This window comes from Ictalurus furcatus, chromosome 9 (genome assembly GCF_023375685.1).
Source record: "Ictalurus furcatus strain D&B chromosome 9, Billie_1.0, whole genome shotgun sequence".
Taxonomy (NCBI): domain Eukaryota; kingdom Metazoa; phylum Chordata; class Actinopteri; order Siluriformes; family Ictaluridae; genus Ictalurus; species Ictalurus furcatus.
The window spans coordinates 31,177,308-31,204,900 of NC_071263.1; the positions used below are offsets into that span (position 1 = coordinate 31,177,308).

At 39.4% G+C, this 27,593-nt stretch overlaps 2 protein-coding genes across 3 annotated transcripts in view; one reads left to right on the top strand and one right to left on the bottom strand.

Annotated features, from left to right (window-relative positions):
• The first annotated feature begins 8,235 nt into the window (after positions 1–8,235).
• si:ch211-125o16.4 (neuroblast differentiation-associated protein AHNAK) lies at positions 8,236–17,681 on the top strand. The gene is made up of 5 exons (XM_053633138.1): positions 8,236–8,344; positions 12,597–12,674; positions 12,784–12,868; positions 13,000–13,133; positions 13,356–17,681. Exons 2-5 carry the CDS (start codon positions 12,654–12,656, stop codon positions 17,115–17,117), a joined length of 4,002 nt encoding a protein of 1,333 aa, XP_053489113.1. The 5' UTR covers positions 8,236–8,344; positions 12,597–12,653; the 3' UTR covers positions 17,118–17,681.
• A 1,952-nt stretch (positions 17,682–19,633) lies between these two features.
• The window catches only part of edaradd (EDAR-associated death domain), a 17,762-nt gene continuing 9,802 nt past the window's right edge, over positions 19,634–27,593 (bottom strand). For both annotated transcript variants that reach the window (XM_053633140.1, XM_053633139.1), the window contains 4 exons: positions 26,054–26,102; positions 23,196–23,266; positions 20,537–20,588; positions 19,634–20,437 (listed from right to left, as the gene is read on the bottom strand). In XM_053633140.1, coding sequence (XP_053489115.1) covers positions 20,049–20,437; positions 20,537–20,588; positions 23,196–23,266; positions 26,054–26,102 — 561 coding nt within the window. In that variant the 3' untranslated portion in view covers positions 19,634–20,048. The remainder of the gene's footprint in view (positions 20,438–20,536; positions 20,589–23,195; positions 23,267–26,053; positions 26,103–27,593) is intronic.

Consider the following 27,593-nt stretch of genomic DNA (forward strand, 5'->3'; position numbering starts at 1 on the left):
GAGGCTAAAGCACTGCACTGACTGAAGACATGCAGGAACACATCCATCACCTCCACGCACACACACACACACACACACACACACACACTCTAGTGTTCATTCATTAGGATAAGCACTCGTGCTGCTTCTCAGGGATGAAGCTCTTTGTCTGAGTGGCGTTTACGCTCGTGTTTGTTGAAGGACGGCTTTAGTGACTTGTGTAAACTCGAGGAGCCGAGATGGACGCGAGTGCTCACCTCAACACTGCTGATAAACATCTGCTGGTGTATGGGGAACAGAGCGGTACAGAAGCAGAAGGATTTTTACCCGAATGCGAGCATTCATTTTTCAACACTGAGGTCATTTTTTTTTCAAGATTCCACAGATCACTTCACTCAGATCCACAATGCACCTAAAGACTGCAGACTAAACACGCTTACTTTACTATCAGTCCAGATGTTCCCCTGAAGAGATTTCTGCTTCAATCAGAGCATAAACTTCCAGACCTTCATTTCCTGTGCCAAACTCCTAAATCTTCACTTCCTGTGCTGGATTTTCAGTGATATTATGTAAACGCGGTGATCCCGGTGGTAATCACAGCTAAAAAATTGAAAGGTTTAGTGAAAGGTGAACTGCAGGTGTGAATTTTGAATCCAGTCTGAGATGGGTGGGGGGCGGGGGTTAAAGGCTCTGGGTTACTGATCAGAAGGTCAGGAGTTCAAGCCCCAGTACTGCCACGCTGCCACTGTTGGGCCCTTGAGCGTGGCCCTTAGCCCTCTGCTCAGCTGTATAAATGAGATGAATGTAAGTCACTCGGGATAAAGGCGTCTTCCAAATGCTGTGAATGTAAATTTGACTTCTGTTAAAATGCAGTCTGATCGAATGAGTGAGAAATGTGTCACGGCTGCAGCTCTGCTGTGTCACAATAATAAAACGTTCATGTTATTGCATAATAAAATATCATATGTAACATCTCATATGTAAATTCAGTCCACGCAGCATTGAGTTAGAGAAGCTTCACGTATACCGTACAGATCTCTTCAGAAACGTCTCCGATGGTGAGGAGACAACCACTGATCATCTACCTGAAGTTCATCACTGATCATCTACCTGAAGTTCATCACTGATCATCGACCTGAAGTTCATCACTGATCATCTACCTGAAGTTCATCACTGATCATCTACCTGAAGTTCATCACTGATCATCTACCTGAAGTTCATCACTGATCATCTACCTGAAGTTCATCACTGATCATCTACCTGAAGTTCATCAGTGAACATCTACCTGAAGTTCATCACTGATCATCTACCTGAAGTTCATCACTGATCATCTACCTGAAGTTCATCAGTGAACATCTACCTGAAGTTCATCACTGATCATCTACCTGAAGTTCATCACTGATCATCTACCTGAAGTTCATCACTGATCATCTACCTGAAGTTCATCACTGATCATCTACCTGAAGTTCATCAGTGAACATCTACCTGAAGTTCATCACTGATCATCTACCTGAAGTTCATCACTGATCATCGACCTGAAGTTCATCACTGATCATCTACCTGAAGTTCATCACTGATCATCGACCTGAAGTTCATCACTGATCATCTACCTGAAGTTCATCACTGATCATCGACCTGAAGTTCATCACTGATCATCTACCTGAAGTTCATCACTGATCATCTACCTGAAGTTCATCAGTGAACATCGACCTGAAGTTCATCACTGATCATCGACCTGAAGTTCATCACTGATCATCTACCTGAAGTTCATCACTGATCATCTACCTGAAGTTAACCACTGATCATCTACCTGAAGTTAACCACTGATCATCTACCTGAAGTTCATCACTGATCATCTACCTGAAGTTCATCACTGATCATCGACCTGAAGTTCATCACTGATCATCTACCTGAAGTTCATCACTGATCATCTACCTGAAGTTCATCACTGATCATCTACCTGAAGTTCATCACTGATCATCTACCTGAAGTTCATCACTGATCATCTACCTGAAGTTCATCAGTGAACATCTACCTGAAGTTCATCACTGATCATCTACCTGAAGTTCATCACTGATCATCTACCTGAAGTTCATCAGTGAACATCTACCTGAAGTTCATCACTGATCATCTACCTGAAGTTCATCACTGATCATCTACCTGAAGTTCATCACTGATCATCTACCTGAAGTTCATCACTGATCATCTACCTGAAGTTCATCAGTGAACATCTACCTGAAGTTCATCACTGATCATCTACCTGAAGTTCATCACTGATCATCGACCTGAAGTTCATCACTGATCATCTACCTGAAGTTCATCACTGATCATCGACCTGAAGTTCATCACTGATCATCTACCTGAAGTTCATCACTGATCATCGACCTGAAGTTCATCACTGATCATCTACCTGAAGTTCATCACTGATCATCTACCTGAAGTTCATCAGTGAACATCGACCTGAAGTTCATCACTGATCATCGACCTGAAGTTCATCACTGATCATCTACCTGAAGTTCATCACTGATCATCTACCTGAAGTTAACCACTGATCATCTACCTGAAGTTAACCACTGATCATCTACCTGAAGTTCATCACTGATCATCTACCTGAAGTTAACCACTGATCATCTACCTGAAGTTCATCACTGATCATCTACCTGAAGTTCATCACTGATCATCTACCTGAAGTTCATCACTGATCATCTACCTGAAGTTAACCACTGATCATCTACCTGAAGTTAACCACTGATCATCTACCTGAAGTTAACCACTGATCATCTACCTGAAGTTCATCACTGATCATCTACCTGAAGTTCATCACTGATCATCGACCTGAAGTTCATCACTGATCATCGACCTGAAGTTCATCACTGATCATCTACCTGAAGTTCATCACTGATCATCTACCTGAAGTTCATCACTGATCATCTACCTGAAGTTCATCACTGATCATCTACCTGAAGTTAACCACTGATCATCTACCTGAAGTTCATCACTGATCATCTACCTGAAGTTCATCAGTGATCATCGACCTGAAGTTCATCACTGATCATCGACCTGAAGTTAACCACTGATCATCTACCTGAAGTTCATCACTGATCATCTACCTGAAGTTCATCACTGATCATCTACCTGAAGTTCATCACTGATCATCTACCTGAAGTTCATCACTGATCATCTACCTGAAGTTCATCACTGATCATCTACCTGAAGTTCATCAGTGATCATCGACCTGAAGTTCATCACTGATCATCGACCTGAAGTTAACCACTGATCATCTACCTGAAGTTCATCACTGATCATCTACCTGAAGTTCATCACTGATCATCTACCTGAAGTTCATCACTGATCATCTACCTGAAGTTCATCACTGATCATCTACCTGAAGTTAACCACTGATCATCTACCTGAAGTTAACCACTGATCATCTACCTGAAGTTCATCACTGATCATCGACCTGAAGTTCATCACTGATCATCGACCTGAAGTTCATCACTGATCATCTACCTGAAGTTAACCACTGATCATCGACCTGAAGTTAACCACTGATCATCTACCTGAAGTTAACCACTGATCATCGACCTGAAGTTCATCACTGATCATCGACCTGAAGTTCATCACTGATCATCGACCTGAAGTTCATCACTGATCATCGACCTGAAGTTCATCACTGATCATCGACCTGAAGTTCATCACTGATCATCGACCTGAAGTTCATCACTGATCATCTACCTGAAGTTCATCACTGATCATCTACCTGAAGTTCATCACTGATCATCTACCTGAAGTTCATCACTGATCATCTACCTGAAGTTCATCACTGATCATCTACCTGAAGTTAACCACTGATCATCTACCTGAAGTTAACCACTGATCATCTACCTGAAGTTCATCACTGATCATCTACCTGAAGTTAACCACTGATCATCTACCTGAAGTTAACCACTGATCATCTACCTGAAGTTAACCACTGATCATCTACCTGAAGTTAACCACTGATCATCTACCTGAAGTTAACCACTGATCATCTACCTGAAGTTAACCACTGATCATCTACCTGAAGTTCATCACTGATCATCTACCTGAAGTTCATCACTGATCATCTACCTGAAGTTCATCACTGATCATCTACCTGAAGTTAACCACTGATCATCTACCTGAAGTTCATCACTGATCATCTACCTGAAGTTCATCACTGATCATCTACCTGAAGTTCATCACTGATCATCTACCTGAAGTTCATCACTGATCATCTACCTGAAGTTCATCAGTGATCATCGACCTGAAGTTCATCACTGATCATCGACCTGAAGTTAACCACTGATCATCTACCTGAAGTTCATCACTGATCATCTACCTGAAGTTCATCACTGATCATCTACCTGAAGTTCATCACTGATCATCTACCTGAAGTTCATCACTGATCATCTACCTGAAGTTCATCACTGATCATCTACCTGAAGTTCATCAGTGATCATCGACCTGAAGTTCATCACTGATCATCGACCTGAAGTTAACCACTGATCATCTACCTGAAGTTCATCACTGATCATCTACCTGAAGTTCATCACTGATCATCTACCTGAAGTTCATCACTGATCATCGACCTGAAGTTAACCACTGATCATCTACCTGAAGTTAACCACTGATCATCTACCTGAAGTTCATCACTGATCATCGACCTGAAGTTCATCACTGATCATCGACCTGAAGTTCATCACTGATCATCGACCTGAAGTTCATCACTGATCATCGACCTGAAGTTCATCACTGATCATCTACCTGAAGTTCATCACTGATCATCTACCTGAAGTTCATCACTGATCATCTACCTGAAGTTCATCACTGATCATCTACCTGAAGTTCATCACTGATCATCTACCTGAAGTTAACCACTGATCATCTACCTGAAGTTAACCACTGATCATCTACCTGAAGTTAACCACTGATCATCTACCTGAAGTTAACCACTGATCATCTACCTGAAGTTAACCACTGATCATCTACCTGAAGTTAACCACTGATCATCTACCTGAAGTTCATCACTGATCATCTACCTGAAGTTCATCACTGATCATCGACCTGAAGTTAACCACTGATCATCGACCTGAAGTTCATCACTGATCATCTACCTGAAGTTCATCACTGATCATCTACCTGAAGTTCATCACTGATCATCTACCTGAAGTTCATCACTGATCATCTACCTGAAGTTAACCACTGATCATCTACCTGAAGTTCATCACTGATCATCTACCTGAAGTTCATCACTGATCATCTACCTGAAGTTCATCACTGATCATCTACCTGAAGTTAACCACTGATGTAATGAAATGAAAGCCATCACAGGCATGAACATGTCACAGCCTCGTCTCTTTCTGTTATTGTTTCTAAGTGACTAAGTGGATTAAAATGAGGTCCGAGACACTCCTAAACATTCTGAAGTACAGAATCCTTATAAACTACGCTGAGGGAAACCCAAGCCAAGTTTTCATTTCATCGTCACGTGTGTAACAGAAACAGGTTTATTTGTTAAAGTTTAGAGAGAGGGAGTCGAGTGTAAGCAGTGAACAGTGTGAATGTTGGAGAATGTTGATGTTTGACTGGCTGGTGTGAACAGAACAGAAGAGAAGAGAAGAGAAGAGAAGAGAAGAGAAGAGAAGAGAAGGGAACTGAAGTGAGAGTGATACCGTGAGCCTCCTCCCTCACCGCTGCTGTTCTCATGCGATCAGGACGAGACTCCACGCCCCGGGCGCAGGGAGGAGGACAAACCCGACCGTACACATCGCCCAGGCCATGGAAACACACTCGACTCTGAACACAAACATGCAATCACACCGTCTCGCTGCTCACGCGCACTGAACACCGCAATCACCAGCAGAGAGACACGCCTTTCATTACTCACAAAAACACTCAACCGAACTCTTTTACCGTCGCCTGACCTGCTAACATGAGAGGAGGTCAAAGTTCACACCCGTTCAAAACATCAGCACTTTTAATTTACATTATTAAATCTGGACAGAACCAGAAATTCACCAAATTAATTATTCCCCATACGGAAAAGCAATATATTCCAGAATATAGCTATTAAAAATGTGCAGCTTCTTTATTTCAACTTCAGAAGAGCAATATTTACCGGATGCTCAGTCTCTCCAGGATCTCGTGATTTTACGATCGCAGAAATTCACGTAAAATCAAGGAAACGCCGCTGCAGTTTTTCTGAATTACCGCAGAGTTCCCGCAGACTCGGGCCGAGACGTGTCACGTGACGTCATCACGACGCGCATTCAGCCGAAGCCCTGATCCATTCACGTGCGTCGAACACGAGTACAGCTGAAAGCTCTCGTTTACCAACAAACACCGCTGCGAAAAAATCTCTCATGCGATTGCAGTCTCGTCAGTTCCAGTAGATTTCCGTTCACGTTTCCTCGCAAATTAAAAAAAAATAAAAAATATTCTGTACGGTCTGGAATTCATAATATTTAGAAATCGGCCCGTTTGTTTGAAAGAAAACAGTCTATACTATAAATCATTTATTTAACTAAATCATTTATTTATCTTTCTTTGTATATCTCAAAATGTGTGATTATTTAATCAGATTTATTATTTCCCATACGGAAACGCAGTGTATTTCAAAATATATTAATAGAACATATGCAAACATTTGATTTGCATATATTCACATAACTCATTGCATATAACCCTCTTTCCTTTTTGAAATAAATAAATAAAACATATTTTGGCCTGCATGAAAAAGAACATATACATATATGGTTATGAATGGGAATAAAGAATTTGCCCCAAAAAGGATCAGATTTATTTTTTCCCATATGGAAAAGCAATTTATTTCATACTATATTTATAAAATTCATCATATGGAGGAAGTGGCCTCTCATTTGACCTGTAAATAATAAATATTAGCTTTAATTAGGAATATAAAATGAGTGATGAATGAAATCAGATAAGTCATTCTGACCTATAAATGATGTATTTGCATATATACTGTATGATTATGAATATTTATTTCCTTCAGAGTAAAATACATTCATATTTATATTATATGTTAAATAAATATAAATCAAAATGAAGGCCTTCCCAAATATTTCCATGCTTTTTATGAACATATTTATAAATCTGTTGCTTTTCTAAATTAATCAAACTAGACACCTGGGCTCGTATGCTAGGGTTAGCTTAGCAAGCATAGAAGCTACAAACCCTTAGATACAAAAGCTACAATCCCATAGCTTAGCATAGCTGTAGAGTAGGTCACCTTCGCTGACTCATTATACCCGTTGTCTATACAGTATTTCCCAGTTGCTTAGCAACAGCCGATATTTTCTCAGTGGAACAACAAGCGCATTGTGTTTTCAGAAGACTATCACGCGGGGTCATGCACAGCAAATACAGCTACGATCTCATTTATTAGAACCCTTAATAAAGAACCCTAGAACTCTTTCCCTGTTAGAGAAGCTAAGAAGCTAAGAGCCCTTACTCATTACAAAGAACCCTGGGAGAATGTAAAACCCTACACCTGAGAATTTAACAGAAATGATCCCAACTAGAACCCTTTTAATTAACCCTTCATCATCCAGTGGACCCTTAAAGAACCCCTGAAGCTAAAGGATAAACTCCTGACTCCTGAAAAACTAACACACACACACTCTTAGAACTCCTCACTGGATAACCAAGTGTTCTTAACTTAATTAATGGTACGTAGGATTCACTGGATAAAATGTGGGCGCACGGTGGCGTAGTGGTTAGCACGTTCGCCTCACACCTCCCGGGTCGGGGGTTCGAGTCCCACTGTGACCCTGTGTGTGCGGAGTTTGCATGTTCTCCCCGTGCTGTGGGGGTTTCCTGATTGGTGTGTCTAAAGTGTCCATAGTGTATGAATGGGGGTGGGTGGGTGTGTGTGTGTGTGTGTGTGATTGTGCCCTGTGATAGACTGGCACCTTGTCCAGGATGTACCCCGCCTTGTGCCCTGGGATAGGCTCCAGGTTCCCCGCGACCCTGTAGGACAAGTGGTGGAGAAGATGGATGGATGAGAAGACACTGTGGGAGAACCGGAGAACTCTTAAATGGGTTTTTTTGGTACATTTTTGTGAGTGTGATTTATTACGAATATATTTATAAGTGTGATTTTAGGAAATCTTTTCTCTCAGTCTCTCAGGTTTCGGTGTGTGTGTGTGTGTGTGTGTGTGTTTGTTTGTGTATGCTGCGGAACCTGTTTGGTTGCTCAGGTTAGTGTTTATCAGTTCTCTATGAGTGACCGAGCGAGTGAAGGAAACAGTCAGATCCAGTCGGACTTTAGGCGAGTGAACATCTGAAGAGTGGAAGCTTCTCGCCTCAGCATCATCAGCAGGTCAGTCTCTGTCTCTCTCGCGCTCTTTCACACACACACACACACACACACACACACACGATACTTCTGTAGCTATAAATCCAAAAACACAGAACGTACTGTGTGTATTACACACTTTTACTGAATGTTTAAATGGTAAAAATGCAAGAAATGAAATGCATCATAAAAACATTTCATCATTATTAACACTTAAAATATAAAGCTGGGATCAGTGTCTTCTTTCTCTCCACTGTTACTATTTTGCCTTTTTGTGTGTGTGCGTGTGCGTGTGCGCGTGTGTGTGTGCGCGTGTGTTTCCCCCTATAATTCCAATGTGAGCTTAAATAGAAGAAAGGCACGACATAAATGAAAACTTCTTCTTCTTCTTCTTCTTCTTCTTCTTCTTATTATTATTATTATTATTATTGATAGAGAGTAGTGAAGCTTCACTCTGTTTCAAAGTCACATGGTTAATCTATTCCTAGTTTCCTAGGAAGCGTCACAGCTTTGTTTTTATGACAGATTTCAACAAAGAGCACGGAGAAGTTCGGAGAGGAAATACTTTTGCATTCATGCGTGAAAAAAAAGGAGAAAATGACAGTTCCGCTATTTATTATCATTTTAATCTCACAGTGGACAGTTCTCTCCGTTCCATACTCCATAAACAGCCTCACCTCATCTCAGAGAAGTTATATCAAACCCCATCAAATATAATAAGATCATACAATCATTTTATTTCTGATTAGAACTACAGTGAGGGGGGGGCAGTGATCACGATCAGGGAAGGCTGCGAGCTCGACTCTCGGGCAGAGGGCGAGGGATTTAATCCTGAAACACTGGGCTGAGATTGTGTGTCAGAATCATCCGCAACATCAATACGTACACAAGATTATTTCGTTAATGTTACTTTAATAACACACAATATTACTGTATATCATTTTACAAACAGTGATGAGAATCATCCTTCGCTCTTAGAAGAGAGGTTTCATCATGTAGGACGACTCTAGTTCATAACGTCACACACTTCTACACAGTGGAAATATGACATCATCATCATCATCATCATCATCACACTTAAAGTCCCGGCATATAAAAGTACAGTTCAGTCTGTGCAGTAAAGCTGAAAAGAAAGACTTGTTGTTGTGACAGGAACACTGTGACGCTGTGACAGGAACACTGTGACTCTGTGACGCTGTGACAGGAACACTGTGACTCTGTGACGCTGTGACAGGAACACTGTGACTCTGTGACGCTGTGACAGGAACACTGTGACGCTGTGACAGGAACACTGTGACTCTGTGACACTGTGACAGGAACACTGTGACTCTGTGACGCTGTGACAGGAACACTGTGACTCTGTGACACTGTGACAGGAACACTGTGACTCTGTGACACTGTGACAGGAACACTGTGACTCTGTGACGCTGTGACAGGAACACTGTGACTCTGTGACGCTACTACGCTGAGTAGTTTAGAACTTTATTTAAATTTAAAAATTAAGAAATTAGCCACACCCTGTTAATGAGATGCAAATAGACTCATGAATATGACTATACTCTATGGAATGGATGAAGAGAGGTGTGTGTGTGTGTGTGTGTGTGTGTGTGTGTGTGTGCAGCAGGATCAGGTATGCCAGCCTTCACTCATCTGAACCGACGGGTTTTGCACCTTTTACCCCAAAAAACCCAACACCATGCTTGAAATTCCAGTGACATGAGCTGGTGCATCACTAACACACTCACACACTCACACACACACACACACACACACACACACACTGTAGATAATGACTGTTTTAAAAGTTATGAAGCTCAGGGTTTAATGGGTGTTTGTGTTGCGCAGCTTTGTTTATAATCCAGTGAAGGAATTCTTCTAAAATCCTCCTAACATGTCACAGGTTTCACCTGGAACAGAGCGGGTTAAATTGAGCAATCAGAAGGTTGTGAGTTTAAATCCCATGATTGATAAGGAGTCGCTGTTAGGCTCTGGAGGAAAACCATAAGCTCCTGTTCTGTGGCAAAGCGATAGACGTGCACGTGCGACACGGAGCTGCGATTTCAGCCGTATTCCATCGGAGGTTTTCTCAATTCTGTGCAAATGAGTTAGGACGCTGTAAAGAAGTGACAAATCCATACGATCGTCTGGAACTAAAACAAACATTGGACAGGCCACGCCCACAAGAAACATTTAACATCTGGATAAAAACTATATGTGTAAACAGATCAACATTTCCTATGAATTGAATCGAAATTGCATGATGTGCATGGTACACCACAATCTTTCAAAAGTTTCACCCAGCTTCCTCTAAAAATCGACCAAACATCCCGTAATACACGCTTCCTAATAATCGATCAGAGTGTCCTTTTAATAACGAAACAACTAAACAGAACCCAAAGCAAAATCCTCATCACCTGGGTACTCCATGCAGAACTGTAAAAGGTGACAGTCGTTATACACCGTCTTTATCTATTTATTTTTTTATTTTTAACCAAATAACATAATCGAGTGCGAAGAGAAAAGAGCTTTAATGTACACCGATGACACACTGAGTGTGATGATGAGTGTGTTTCGGCTCCACAGCTGTTACTTAATTATCACAAAAATCAGTCAAATCATGTGTGCTAACATAACAGAAAGAGTGCGGGGTGTGAAAACTTTTGCACACGACTGTCTGCACTGACTCAACAGGTTTTTGAGGTGCTACACACGTGTACGTTATGAACCGGCAGCGTTTTGTATATTTTGTCATGACAAAAAATACAAAAATGAAAGCATTTCATATATTTTTAAACATGATGATTATAATTAGTTTAAATGCAGTGAAAACAGTAGAAACACAATGTTTTTTTTTGATGAAAGTCAAAGAACTGATGAAGGCCCTTCATCTAAATCATGTTTCTCTGAAGGCTGTGTACTACACTTCAGCACTTTACTGCTGCTGTCACTGTAGAGCACGTCAGGATTATTTTATATGTACCGTATGAATAACTGGACGTGTAATTACTCTCTGGAAACTCTGAAATCGTTAACTTCATGAATTAAACACGGATACACAACAATAAAACTGCTTTCAGATTACAGGATTACAACTTGGATTATAAACTCCAAACCTTTTATTTATTTATTTTTTTTTAAGTTAAAGACATTTCAGTTAAATCGCTGAACCTGCTACTAAACATCAGCATACTGGACGTAAAGTGAAAATAAAGTGACCTATAATCTATTTTACTGAGATTTCTAAATGCACCGACATTGTGCTGCAGTACATTCTTTACTTTTCTTTCTTTTCCTTTCGTTTATCTACACATATTACACACACACACACACACACACACACACACACACACACAGACCATGTGTGCTGTAAATAAACTCAGATTAAACTCAGTAAATTAAACATTACTGTAAAAGTAATTGTATTGTATTCCTTTCTTTTTTTTATTTATTTAATATACCTGTAGAAATAGTTTTCTCCTTCGTTGACACATGCCGCACAGCCTGATGGGAACTCGTCGTCTCGTCGTACTTGTACAGCGACGACTGAATGTTTTATTCTTTTGACATTTAAAAACAACGCTGCTTTAAAAACAGTTTCCATCGTAGAACAGCGTTAGAATGGCCCTGTAGTCAAAGTGAATTTCCTTATTCATTACAGTAAACTGATCATTTATTTATTTATTTTAACCACTCAGACAGTGAGACATGCATGTTTTTTATTTATTGGTATACTAGCAGTTAATGCAAATAACTAACTATTCAATTCAATTCAGTTTTATTTCTACCGCACTTTTAACAATGGACATTGTCATGAAGCAGCTTTACATAAATATATAAATGTATTTTTCCTAGATCCCAGGAAATATACCCGTTTTCCCCTTTCATGTGTAAAATATCAACATATCAACAATTTATCTTTAAAAGAAAAACTTCATCATGTGCCATAAACAGAAGTTTCTTCCTCGTTTAAAGGGATGTGGCAGGGTGCAAAACAACACACGCATATGAGGCTTTATTTATTTATTTATTCAACAACTGGTCGTGCGACATTGCTGAACAGAAATTCTTCACTGCACTTGGACGAAAGCATGCTAAGCGTTCGAGTGTGGCTAAACCTGTATAGCACATGACAGCAAAGTTTTCCATAGAGAAAAACGTCCTGTATCTGAATTTCAGCTGAATATGTTTTTGCACTACAATTAAATTTGATTTAGTGACTCAGACTTTTTAATTAAAAGCTGATTTTCTCTTGACATCTCCTATTTTGTCTTGACAGATTACAGGACCTTACAATTCTTCTGTGATATGCAGCTGTAGACATAATTAAGAGATAATGGCAAGTTTCCTTCACCACGTGAGTGCTCTGCTTCGTTGTCGGTTGACTCAATGGAAATGTGTTGGTTTTCCAACCTTACTTTAAACATTCATAAATAATCCTGTGTCCTATTAATGATCACTTTCAGAATGGGGAAATGGGGACCTCGACCCTCTCAGCCAGTGATGTGTTAAACACTGGAATCAAAGGACCTGCAATCAACGTAAATCAAGGTAATGATCACGCTTTATCATAAAACCATGAGGAAACAGTTCAAGTTTATTAAAAGCCATGAAGAAACATCAGGGAACTTTGATTCCACTGTTGGAAAAATGATTACTAACCACCCATGGATATTCCATAGATGAGAAGATCGTCGGTGCCACGGTTCACTTGGATCACCTCAGTAAAGATAAAGCGCTGGAAGTACTCAAGATCATTCATACTTACGATGAGAACCTTGAAATTAAGACCAAAGCCAGTGCAAATACTGGAGTGGTAAGCAACGTCTTAATCTAAACCATGCAAATATACTAAAATACATTTTTAACACATAATTCAGTTGTTTAACTGAATAAACAGTGTTTTGATTTGTTGTTTTGGGTGGGAAACTCCTTTTTTAAAAAGGAGCTACAATACATCCTGTTTAGGTTTCTAAATATACCGACGATATGCTGCAATCAATTCTTGACTTTTTCCCCCCCCATTTCCTTTCCATAGAGATTTGGTGATTTATTTTTGAAGGGTGACGCTCCAAATCTTCAAGCCCCATCAGCTGACATCCATGGGTTGAATGGGAATTTAAGTCTCCCAGGTGTCAAAGGTGGCCTTGCAGCTCCATCTGTGAATGGAGAACACCCACAGATGCAACTGAAGGGCTCTACACCAGAGCTGACCGTCGGGGACGGCGGCAAGTTCACGATGCCAACATTCGGCATGACAGGGCCGAAACTTAAAGGTGCTAATCTAGACGGCAGCGTGTCTTCTCCAACACTGAACTCTCCAGAACCATCCTATACAACTCCTAAATTCACGATGCCGAACTTTAAGGGTAGTTCCCCTGATTTAGACCTTAATACACCTGATGTAGGTGTGAATTTGCCAAATGCTGAACTGAAAGGCCCAAATCTTAATGCAGAACTCCCAGATGTTGACATCGATGGACCCTCTGGCAAATTCAAAGTGCCCAAGGCAAGCTGGGGTCTCTCAAAGCCTAAAGTGAAATCACCAGATGCTGACCTTTCTGTACCAAATCTCAAAGCTGACATCAAGACCCCAGGTGTGGATGTGAATTTACCTGATGCCGAGCTCAGCAGTCCTGAATTTGGCATTGATACCCCAAATCTTAACACTGACAGCCCATCTGCTAAATTTAAATGGCCCAAATTTAAGAAACCCAAAGGAAAAGTGAAAGGAAATTTAGGGGGCATTGATGCAGATGTGAATACTCCAGAACTCAATCTGTCAGCCCCCAAAATGAATGCAGACATCAATGCACCAAACATGGATGTAGACATGAACCTGCCCAAAGCTAAACTTGAAGGGCCAACCATAGATGGCAAAGCACCAGATCTCAAACTCTCTGCACCAAAAGTAAAAGGTGATATCGGTACACCAGACTTAAACATGAAAACTCCAGATGTAGACCTGAAAACTCCCAAAATTGATGCTGAAGCTCGACCCATTAAATTCAAGCTACCCAGACTGTCCAAATTTACTGGTTCTGGTGCAAAAGTCAAAGGACCAGATGTAGATGCTGATCTTAATGTCCCAGATGTTGATGTCAATGGAGATGTGAACTTGAAAACTCCCACAATTGATGCCCCATCAGCAAAACTAAAGAAGCCACATGTTAAGCTACCTAAATTTAGTCTCACTGGCCCAAGAGTAAAAACACCAAATGTTGATGCAAATTTGCAAACACCAGATGTGAACCTACCATCAGGTGAGTTCAAAGGGCCTAATCTGGACCTAAAAGCACCCAAGATTCATGGTTCTCTAGCCAGTCCAGATATAGATTTGCCCAAAGCTGAGCTGAAGAATCCAAATCTTAACCTTCATGCAAAATCACCAGCGCTCAACCTCTCTGTTCCAGATGTAGATCTGAACCTACCAAAAGGAGATATCAAGGGCCCTAATGTGGATCTAAATGCCCCAAGTGTTGATGCACCTTCTGGAAAGCTTAAGATGCCACACCTCAAGATGCCCAAATTTAACGTCTCTGGACCAAAGGTCAAAGGGCCAAATGTTGATGCAGACCTGAATGCACCAGACATAGACATGGATCTACCTAAAGCAGATCTCAAAGGACCTAATCTTAACCTGAGTGCACCAAATGTTGATCTCTCTAGACCAGATGTAGACCTGAGGTTGCCAAAGGGAAGTCTTCAAGGCCCTGATGTAGATCTGAACGTCCCAGATGCCAACATTGATGCACCTTCTGGAAAGCTTAAGATGCCACACCTCAAGATGCCCAAATTTAACGTCTCTGGACCAAAGGTCAAAGGGCCAAATGTTGATGCAGACCTGAATGCACCAGACATAGACATGGATCTACCTAAAGCAGATCTCAAAGGACCTAATCTTAACCTGAGTGCACCAAATGTTGATCTTTCTAGACCAGATGTAGACCTGAGGTTGCCAAAGGGAAGTCTTCAAGGCCCTGATGTAGATCTGAACGTCCCAGATGCCAACATTGATGCACCTTCTGGAAAGCTTAAGATGCCACACCTCAAGATGCCCAAATTTAACGTCTCTGGACCAAAGGTCAAAGGGCCAAATGTTGATGCAGACCTGAATGCACCAGACATAGACATGGATCTACCTAAAGCAGATCTCAAAGGACCTAATCTTAACCTGAGTGCACCAAATGTTGATCTCTCTAGACCAGATGTAGACCTGAGGTTGCCAAAGGGAAGTCTTCAAGGCCCTGATGTAGATCTGAACGTCCCAGATGCCAACATTGATGCACCTTCTGGAAAGCTTAAGATGCCACACCTCAAGATGCCCAAATTTAACGTCTCTGGACCAAAGGTCAAGGGGCCAAATGTTGATGCAGACCTGAATGCACCAGACATAGACATGGATCTACCTAAAGCAGATCTCAAAGGACCTAATCTTAACCTGAGTGCACCAAATGTTGATCTTTCTAGACCAGATGTAGACCTGAGGTTGCCAAAGGGAAGTCTTCAAGGCCCTGATGTAGATCTGAACGTCCCAGATGCCAACATTGATGCACCTTCTGGAAAGCTTAAGATGCCACACCTCAAGATGCCCAAATTTAACGTCTCTGGACCAAAGGTTAACGAGCCTAACCTGAATGCCAGTGGAGATCTGAATGTTTCTCTTCCTAAGATTGATGGAGAACTGAACACACCAGATGTTGATCTAAATCTACCAAAGGCTAAAGTCAATGCACCTGATGTTGATGTGAAATTGCCCAAAGCTGATGTTAAGGTTCCAGATGTGGATGTTAAAACTCCAGAAATAGACGCCCCATCTGGCAAGTTTAAATTCTTCACTTTCAAAAAATCCAAAATTAGTGCATCTACTCCTAAAGTAAAGTCACCAGAAGTTGATGTCAACGCATCAGTTAAAAATCCAGACCTCAGTCTGTCAGCCCCAAAAATTGATGCAGATATTAAAGCTCCAGATGCCAGTTTGAACTTGCCCACAGCTAATCTCGAAGGTCCCAATGTTGATATAGATGCCCCTAAAGGAAAGCTCAAATTTCCAACACTAAAACGATTAAATTTCTCTAGTCCAAAAGTAAAATCTCCTAGTTTTGATGAACCTGACCTGAGCATGTCAGCCCCCAAAGTTGAGAGCCCTAACGGCGATCTGAGTTTACCCAAAGGAGCGGTTGATGTCGAATCTCCCGATGTCGATGGGTCTAAGAGTAAAATAAAGTGGCCGTTCAAACGCTCAAATCACGGATCTATTGGATCAACCATAGATACCGTCGATGCAAACATGGACGACAGTGAGGTCAGTGCTAACGCAGATGTGAAACTTCAAAAAAGTTTGCCCATGTTCAAGACACACCGACTTCCCAACAGCAAATTTGATGAACTGCAAGACGCTACTGAAGCTGTTGACTCTGTTGACCTGAACACCAACCCCATTAAAACAGAATCACCGTCTGCGACCTTCTCAGTTCCCACTGTTCCCAGGGTCAGAGCTGGGTGGAAATCATCCACAGGAACTCTCCATTCCAACGCAAACTCACAATCTATAGACATCAAAGAAAGACTACGGCTTTTCACAACACGTTCCATGTACAATCTCACGACGCCGTCTGATTCAGCGAGCTCTGAACTCCCAGACACTCCTACAAATGTGAGACAAGGAACATTTAAAGTGATAGATCCTGACTCGGAAAAGGATTATCCGCTAGTGAACTCGACTAGCAAAAAAGATAAACTTTCTCTGAGTCTTAACAACATGCTCGGTTTGAACAACAGCTCAGATGCAGAAAATTAGCTTCAAGTCTAAATTTTGACCATTTTATAATATTACAAATTTATTATTATTATTATTACATTTCTTTTGTTTACATTACTGTTATGGGTGTCTTTTTTTTATCACTAGACATAAATATAAAGAAATTGTTCACGTACTTTTACAGAATTATGTAAAAAAAAAAAAAAAAAGAGAGAATTTAAAAAGTTTATGTTTACATGGGTGAAGTTTAATATCTTGCCATATAATTATAAAACTTGTCATTATTTTGTACAAAGTGTCAGTATGTCATTCACCGACATGTCAAACACGATATATTCACAAGAATTATTATATGAAGGAACACATTTACCATTTTATTTAGAATATAAACTACTGCATGTGCAATTAAAACTAATAAATACTGAAGATCTTAAATTACTTAATACTTACATCCTTTACATGTAACTATTACATCATACTTTATTTATCAGTATTGTTGCAAATGGGAAATAAACTGGTTATTTACAATGCTATTAGAAACTGTAAGAAACTTCCCTCTTCTTTAACTGTAAAATATTTACATGTATACCACTGTGTATTTTTTCAATAAATACAAATTTTAACTTGAATTTTAGTTTATTGTCCTCCTCCTCGTCCTCCTCGTCCTCTACTCGCCACCTCATGATTACGATGTTTAGTTTTTCTTTGGACTTTAGTGAATTATCTCTGTTTTCAAATTACAACTCATGAGCTAATATTAATCAACAAATTTATTTATGAAAAATTAAACATACTCATACATATACACACACACACACACACACACACACACACACACACACACACGCACACACACACACACACACACTGTGGCCCACTTGTACAACAGTCTCATTGTTGTAACTTTACTGTACAGTATATGGCTATAAAAAGCTGGGTGGATCATATCGAGGATTTCTGACTTGCAATTTTGAGTTAAAAATACAACAAACAAAAAACAAACAAACAAACACGGATAAGTGCAATTCATGTTACGCAAATTTTAGAGAACTATTAAATGAAGAGTGATGGATTTATATTCGCGGTGACAGTTTAATCAATACGCTGCTTATTCTGTGTATTATTTCCAAAAACTTTTTTTTCCTCTCAGGAAACTGTTTACATATGTTTAAAAAATTAAAAGATTATAAAATATCATCAAACTGATTATGATGATCGTGAAATTCTCCATGACATTAACTAATATGTTTCTTGTCAATACGGTCCATGTCACATAAAGCCCATACATTTCTGTAATGCCTGTTTTACGACCTCCTAAAGAAACTCAACCCCCCCAAAAAACCAACAACTTAAAAACATTAAGTTAGGGACATGAAATTATTTTTGACAAGTGCTACTTTATTTGTGGGACATTTCCAAAATAAGCTCATAATTTCAAGTGCAAGGTGAAAGGTTATTATCCTCTAACTGGTTATTATCCTTTACTAGCGAGAAACAAAGCGACGAATGACATTTGAATAGAGATTTTTTTTAATTCTATGCTGCGATGCGATAAAGGAACAAATCTGATTCCTCGGACCAATCGTATGCCGCGCGTGGTCCGACGTTCCTCACAACTTTAGTTCCTGCCTGCATTCAGTTGCCATTTATTATTTGATGCGCAAAATGAAGAATAAACGCGGCTTATTATCCGAACTCTCATTAAACACGCACAGACGTCAGGAAGAAAAATAAAACTTGGATGGAACCTCTGTTGGCGCCTCTGATGAGTATATGTATCTAGTACAGTTAGCTCGCTTTGCTAATCTAATCCTAGTATGAAGCACGTAACGTAAATCACACAACCGGTGTTCATACTGATAAGTGTGTTATTGAATTAGCTTTAGAAGTCCTAAATAGCTACCACCGTTTCTCAAGTGACCCGAGTGACTCGTCTCTCGCTAGCGTGAACCTGGGGTACGTCTAAGGCATTTGCTAATAACCGGTATATGATATATCACAGTACTTAAGAGAAAATATCGTCCTTTTCAGAAAGCAGCATGAGGACAACTGTGGCCCAACTCTAGGGCAAAATACAAAATAGCAACATGACCAGTAAAGTATGAAGAACCACAAAGGCTTTTTTTTTTCTGTTGTCCCTCAAATTACTTTCTTAAAAGAGAGACTTCTGAGTAGAACCCAATCTGTAAGTGAACCCTTTACACACCATCCAAAGAACCACAGAGGAACCTCTATTTATAAAGTATTGCATGTAGGGTTCTGCATACAGTAGAACCCTACAGGAGCTTTCAATTTGTCCATGTAATGTAGTAACATAGATCCATAAATCCAGACCTTCTCAAGGAACCATTGGTACAGAACCTGACAACAGATTGCTTCCTTATCCGAGTCGGACTATCCAAAGAACCCTGAGGAACCCTTATCTCTAACAACGGATCTCGGTATTACACGGTCAGCCTTAGCGTTTCAATAGAATTTTTCATTTTGTATTGTTGTTGCGTTTATATCACTGCATTACCCAGCATGCACTGCGCAAATACATCAAGTAATCTGTTGGGGTTTCTCAGTGATCGGTGTTCAATCCGTAAAAACTCTTCTTGTTGTAAGAGGAGGTTGAGTCAGCATGTTTTACGCTGTATGTGTTTATCATTACGCGTTTTAATTATTATTTACAGTCACTGATTTACTGATAAACATCACCACGGCCACAGGTGTTCATTTGCTGCATCGTCCGGTTCAAACGAATTAAACCAGTTCACTATCCGTTCTCAGGCTCGACAAAACTCGTAAGCTTTCAAAAAGAAATATAAAATCAGGTTGTGTAATAGAGATACTCCAGAAAGTCCAAAAACAGCAGAATCCAGCAGCACGTATGGACCACATGCATGCCTACCATCTTCCACTCTGGCTCTAAAAAGCACAAGCCTCGTGTCCCTCTTTTATTAGCTGTCCGTATATATATATATTTTGCTAATGTAGTCTCTTCCACCGTGAGGGCCAGTCGTTTTCCACCCACTGCTGAAGAAGCCGCAGTACATCAATACGCTGGTAGAACTGGCAGAGCTTGGTGAGTTCCGTCACCGGTTTCTGGCTGTAGCGGAACAGGAACTCCTGAGTGGGACTGTGGGAGGTCGAGCCGTGCGTCCGCTGCTCGAGCATCATCAGCTCGTCGTAGCTCATGCCCCAGCGACTGGCAAAGTTCTTCCAGTTCTTGACGGTGTAGTGTGCAGGGTCGAGCTTCAATCTCAGCGTGTAGAGAAGGTCCTCATCGTCCAGAAGGTCGCTGATTTTGGGAGGTGGAATGGAGCAGAGGCACTTCTCGCAGGAGCTTGACAAGCACTGGAGATCTTGGGTGAACTCTGAGGTGGAGAAGTCGTGATGGTTATAACGAGTGAAATCCTTTGATAATAATAATATTAATAATAAGCGATACAAGGAGGGAGAAGTGTCAAGCGTACCTGGAGTAATGGATCCTGGACAGATAAATGCACTCGCGTCATTTTCAACAGGCTGCCGCACAAGAGAACAGCGTCAATTTCGTGTTTTATTTAAAATTAAATCAACAATAAACATCGCCATCGTCATGTGACACTACAGGCCTGCACTTGTGAGAAAACTGGGAATGAGACAGCTGTACACGAACACATTCTCTCCAGAGTTTTTGCTGTGGTGAGCAGTATTAAATGTTGTGCAAACTTCCAGAAACACACACATCTCCGTCCACTGTAACTTCCCATGAACAATCACTTTTCTCACGGATGCTGCAGCAGAAAGTAAAAGATAAATAAAAGCAAACAAAATATCAACAATGTTGGAAAATGGTTTCATCTAGCACCCCAAAGGGTTCTTCTGGGAATAAGATTCCATGTAGAACCCTGCATATGGTTTCCTTTTTAGAAACAATCCCAAGTAGAAATTATTAAGAAAGTAAGACCATGCAAAGAACCTTTGAGGAACCTGTTTTTCCACACATTGTAAGCTTACTGCTGAAGCTCCATGCATAAGGAGCATGAATCACGGTGGTTTTTCAGTTAGCTCCTCAGGAGGAACCTTTATGTGGAATTTTATATGTGGAACCCTACAATTGAGAGTTATTTATAGTTATTGATCTTTTTAAGGTTTATCTGTAACGTCCCTATAGATCTGATTGAAGTGTTAGGCTTGCTGATGAACCGTACTTTCTAAATTTATCCTACACCGTCTTAACAACTAGAACCATTAACCATCCAAAGAACCCTTCAGGAAAACGTTTTTCCTCAGACTGTAAGCTTATAGTTGAAGCCCCGATGTGAATCAGCATGAGTTGTGGTTTGACCTCAAAGCTCTAATGAAAACACGCTGTTCTTAATCGCCTTAATGATCCTGTTAATTTTGGAAACTGCATGAATTGTCTTCCAGTTCTCTTTGAGAACTTTTCCAAAATAAATAAATAAATAAATTGTATTTGATATTTTACATATCACCTGGTTCACTTTCATCTAAAAATGCAGCAGGGACAATTTGAAACAAAACTCAAACTAGGTCTAAAAACACCTGAGAACTTAACACAATTCTGATCAAACGTACTCAGAGAATATTTATACAATATGAAATTCATATTAATTTATTCACAGGTACATTTCACATATACAATTTTCACATACGCAATTTGGTTGTGTTGTAGTTTTTGTTACTTTGATAATAAAAGAGCATCTGTGAAACCAAACAGACTAAATGTTTTATTGCTAGAAATTTCTCTGGCTTCTTAATTTTGTTCCGAATTGACACAAACATTTGCACATGACCTTGTCTAAGACACATTAAAACTAATAATAGTTAGGCATGTAGCTACAGTTTAAGAAAAAAAAAGGTCCATTTAGTACCTCAAATGGGTTTTTGTTCCTGTGGGAGAGATTTAAAAGTTCTTTGTGGAACCCTGGAACGAAGAGTCTCTCTTTCAGAACCTCTTTTTTTTCTAATAGGGTACTTATTTCTGAATTCATTTTTATTATTTTAAAAGTTCTCTATTGATTTTCGGCAAATTGTTGGACTTTCTAAATTTATCCCAGATTATTTATGACCAGAGAAAACTTCTGATTTCTGTCAGGTCCCTAAAAATAGTCAACTAAAATTTTTGCCAAGTTATTAGATCTAAAAACAATCAGAACTGAATGGCTACAGGAAATGACAAAACTGCAGTTGAATGGGCAGGAAAAAAAACAAAAACAAAAAGGTTCTTCAGAAGATCTGCTACCACATTACTCCAACGTTCTCTGAAATCAGTTTTCCACAATCCAGTTAAAACAGAGCTCTGTGCTGTGGTCCAGGTTTTTATAAGTTTCTGCCTCACACCTGAACTGATGAGATCACCTGACACCAATTAGCCTCGTTATTGTCCCGGCATTTCACACATACACATTAATCTACAATGAACTTGGTCTGAAAATGAAAATAAATGACTAAAAAGTGTCAGAAAGGCTAAAGCCCTCGGCCCTACACAGAAAAGAAACAGAGTGTTCAGTGTGACATGTACGTACACGTACACTCATAACACCCAGAGAAAGTAATTGCAGTGTGGGGTTTTGGCACGTCTGAGAATAAACTTCCTGCAGGAAATGAAGTGTAGTAAACGGTGTGTGATCACACAGCTCTGGTGAGGAGGAGGAGGAAACTTCACAGCAGTCACAAAGAGGAATTAAAATGAGAGAAAAACAATACATCATTTCACATGTAGAAATGTGTGGAAGGTGTGTGTGTGTGTGTGTGTGTGTGTGTATATATTGTATACACACTCTGAACAATATCTGATCAGCACGATGAGCAGAAGAGGCAAGACTTCTGCCAGTTCTCTAAATTTAGCTTTCTCATGTGTTCCCATGTGTTCACATAAAATAAATATATTTTAATTAAAAAAATTAAATATTACATGAAAATAAAAACATGGAAAAGTTCAATAGTTCAGTGATACTTTTAACTGAACTTCTACAAATTCCAGCAGAGAAAAAGAACATGTTTTAATCTAATCGACTGCTATGAAAATACTGACCTGATATCTCAGCAACTTTTTTTTACTTATGAAAGAAGGACATCACACTTTTTATCCATTTATAGCTACTTTTCATGAGACAATTTACTCACCTGCTGTATTCGGTCCATGGGAGGTGTGAGGTATCCCGGAGGCACTGAGCTCAGCTGTAGAGTCACGTTATCTACAAAATTGATAATAAACGAAAGCACTTACTCACAAACTACTCATACTCAACTTTACTGATAGTAATTTCCTGCTCCTGTCGGGCTTCATTCATCATTCTTTTACTAAAGTTGTGTGTACAAACCAAACAAAAAATTCCCGCCAGATTTTCTCCGTACTCTCGTGTGTGTACGTTGATAAACACCAATCAGCTGTGAATTACCTAGCATGTTCACGGCACATTTACACGTGCCCACAAGAGTCTCCATAAAGCTCACAGAGAGCTGGAAATGATCAAATGGTGATTGAGCGGTGAAAGAGCGCCTCCTAAGCACTAAATCTTCCACTAATGCAGCTCAGCCACTGCGGAGCGTCGGCTACTACAGACACACCCTCACTCCTCCGTTACTCCTGCCCCGAATAAATGGCTGAAATGAATTCTCTTACAAACTTTTTCCCCTGAAACTAACACCCCATGTCTTGTGTGTAACTGATCATGTGAATAAATAATTAGGATTAGATTTTATTAAATAAATTTCTTTCTTTTAGATAAACAGCGCTGGATTTCCAGTTTCAGTTTGCACGTGGATCTGTTCAACCCTCAAACAGCTTTAGATCCTCCATGAAAAGAAGGATTGGAAAGAATAATTAAAGGAGCTACCTGTCATACCACACCTGCATACCCCCCACATACCCCCCTCCACCCACTCACAGATCCCCCCCACCCCACCCCCCCGACTACTCCACGGGGTATTTTGTTGCTCAATAGGTGATGAGTGTAAAGATTAACAACAGAAAAGACAGTCTCAGCAGTACAGGGAGGAACCACCGTGTGTCAACAACGACCGTCTACATGTCTGAGGCAGGTCCGAGATCCGAAAGCGAGACTTTAGAGCTGAGGTTTTAATAAACAGCCGAGTCATTAAACTGTCAATCTTATTAAATTAGTGCTGTAATATCCTAAACCACTCACACACTCAGGTTACTGTTGTTAAATAGAGTTAAAGGTTTCTCTATTAACCTCTGTTATGGAATTATTTTAAAAAAATAATGTCATATATTTTTAGTTAAAATAGACAAATTTTAAGGCTATGGTATATATTGTTTGTTAATTATCACAGTAATTAGCTCCTGATTCACTACAATATCAAATTAACTTAAATAAACAAATAAGCATATTAGTAAAGTTAATATTTTATGGGTATTTAGAGAAAAATCTGTGCAATCCAATAAAATACATTTTTATTAATTGGTATAATCCCAAATTTTATTTAATTTTTTTCAAAAATAAATTAGAGTAATCCTTAAAATTTATTTTTATTAAGTAATATGATCCCCAATTTTTTTTTTTTCCATTGGTGTAAATAAAAAAAAGAATAATTTATTAATTGAGTAAATGCTCCAGAAAATGGTTTATTAAATGGCGTTTCTCCAAAATGATTTCTATTATTAATGAGTGAAATCTGAAAAAAATATATTTTATTAATTGTGTAATCCAGATTTTAAAGAAAATTATAATACGCACAAAAAAAGATTAATTTCCCAAATAAAATTTCATTAATTGGCATAATCCCAAAAATGAACTATTAATTGTCATAATCCCAAAATATGTTTTTATTCATTGGTGTAATCCTGTAAATATTTATTAATTAATTTGAACTAAATTAATGCAGATCAAACTTTGACTACGACACAGTACAGAGTCACCAGTTAAGAATCTGTGAGATAAACTGAAATCTGCAGTGAAATAGAATTATTGTGTAATATTTTGATCTATAAGATGCTGCCATACTGAATAAATTATCTTGAGCAGGTTTGTGGAAAGAACAATGAACTGATGATGTTTAAAAACGACGCTGATTAGACAACAGGAGTGACATAAAGACAATGAAGGAAATAAATCCTGATCCACATCTGATTACAACAAACTAACTGATTAAATCTGCTTACACGGAATTTAAACACTTTCCAAAAGAAATATGCCTCATACTACCTTCCCGGCTAGCTTGTAAGCTATTATGCTAATCCTTAAGAGTTGCTAGCTTCACGAGGAGGAGGTTATTTCATGTTGGTGCTCAGACTGAGAAACTAGTTGTAAATATTTATCTACTAGCAAAGTAATGTTAGAGAATAACCTCAAAGATGTAGCGAACATTGAAGATTAGCCTTCAAGCTAGCTATGTACGTATTAGAGAGAATACACCAACGTAGAGCTAGCTAGCTAGCTAGCTAACATTCGAGAACATTCTCAAACATAGCCAGATAATGACTGATAATGTCGCCAACACTTTTAACAAACTAGCATGAAAGAAAACCCACAATGCTAGCTAGCTAAACGCAGACTCCTTTCTTAACATACGTAGCATACAATGTATATTTATAATTCCAGACTCGAGGCTGCTAACATGCCCTGATTGTTAATAAAGACAATTTGTTTGGTGATTTGATAATATTTATAATTAGCAGAAGATGTGAATTTTCAGTGTATTTAAGCTACTTTGTCTATAGCCTGTAGAGGAGCTAGCTAGTTTTGGCTAAGTGTATTTTCTTTAGTTTCAGTATCTAAACCTCGTACACTGATGATGTCTTAGTGTTTAGTTTATTTGACTTGTTATTTCTTTAGCAGTAGGTATTAGAGTTTAGTAGCTAGACAATTTTAGCTTCATGTTAGGTTATGTAATATATATCATGTAATTGAACCCAAGCACTAGCGTGCTAGCTAGCACTCGCCATGTTTAATATCTGTATGAAAACTGACTGAGGCAGAGGTGTTAGAAGAGGCTGTGGGTGTAAAATCCCGCGTTACCGTCTGGATCAGTGACTTGAACGGGGTAGTTGGACTTCAGAGAGCGAGACTGAGGGAGAGAAAAGAAAAGAAACAAGTGTCACACTTTTTATTCATCATGCAGAGACTCCACACACACACACACACACACACTCACACACACACACACACACACACACACACACCTGACAGTGATTCGGTATTTCTCTTATCCCTCTTTTTTCCCTGAGTAGAGGCATATTTGAACAGATAAGACACATTCAGACTAATGAGGTGAGGACAAGCTGAAGCACATCTCCATTCCAGCACAGCACAAAGACCTGACTCACCGCCTCGACTCACCGCCTCGACTCACCGCTTACTTCACTCCTGACCGTTATATCATTCTGCTGAAGGTGGTGATTAGTTCTCTAGAACAGCGGCTCTGACAGTAGCGCAGGTTTATATTAACACACTCGTACTAATACGTTATGGTTTCTATAGTAACGACAGACAGTGTTTTCTGTAACAAGTTACTGTTGATTATTTTCCTCTAACAGCAAACCCCTAAATGTTTTATTCCTCTTACACCACAGTAATTTACAACAGTTACAATTTTTATAATACTTCTTATCCATTTACAGTTACATATAATGTTAAGTTACTTCCTGTTGTCACTTACACTATAGCAGCTATAAACACTCGTTCCCTCACCATCCCTCTCTCTATTCTCTCTCTCTATTCCCTCTCTCTATTCCCTCTCTCTCTATTCTCTCTTTATTCTCTCTCTCTATTCCCTCTCTTTATTCTCTCTCTCTATTCTCTCTCTCTATTCCCTCTCTTTATTCTCTCTCTCTATTCTCTCTTTATTCTCTCTCTCTATTCCCTCTCTTTATTCTCTCTCTCTATTCTCTCTCTCTATTCCCTCTCTTTATTCTCTCTCTCTATTCTCTCTTTATTCTCTCTCTCTATTCCCTCTCTTTATTCTCTCTCTCTATTCTCTCTCTCTATTCCCTCTCTTTATTCTCTCTCTTTATTCTCTCTCTCTATTCTCTCTCTCTATTCCCTCTCTCTTTATTCTCTCTCTTTATTCTCTCTCTCTATTCTCTCTCTCTATTCCCTCTCTCTTTATTCTCTCTCTATTCTCTCTCTCTATTCTCTCTCTCTATTCCCTCTCTCTTTATTCTCTCTCTATTCTCTCTCTCTATTCCCTCTCTTTATTCTCTCTCTCTCTTCCCTCTCTCAATTCTCTCTCTATTCTCTCTCTATTCCCTCTCTCTTTAATCTCTCTCTTTATTCTCTCTCTTCAATTCTGTTCTGAAGATTACTTAAAGTTACAGCTTTACCTCTGACACTGGAGACTCCTTCCATAAATGTTACATAAACATTTCCTAATTTTGAGAAAACCTATTACCGTATCAATGTTTTTCAAATGTGTCACTGTTACTATAGAAACCACAACGTATTAATATTATACGTTAATATAAAGCAGCGCTACTGTCAGAGCCGATGTTATAGAAAACTTTCTGACCAATCAGAGTGCAGGATTCAGCAGTGACGTGGTCACTAATCAAGCATAACA

Excerpts from the sequence above, each read along its gene's own strand:
- si:ch211-125o16.4 (XM_053633138.1), top strand. The coding sequence starts at position 12,654 with ATGGCAAGTTTCCTTCACCAC. Across the intron at positions 12,869-12,999 it reads TGCAATCAACGTAAATCAAG|ATGAGAAGATCGTCGGTGCC; the intron begins GTAATGATCACG and ends GATATTCCATAG. Across the intron at positions 13,134-13,355 it reads CCAGTGCAAATACTGGAGTG|AGATTTGGTGATTTATTTTT; the intron begins GTAAGCAACGTC and ends TCCTTTCCATAG.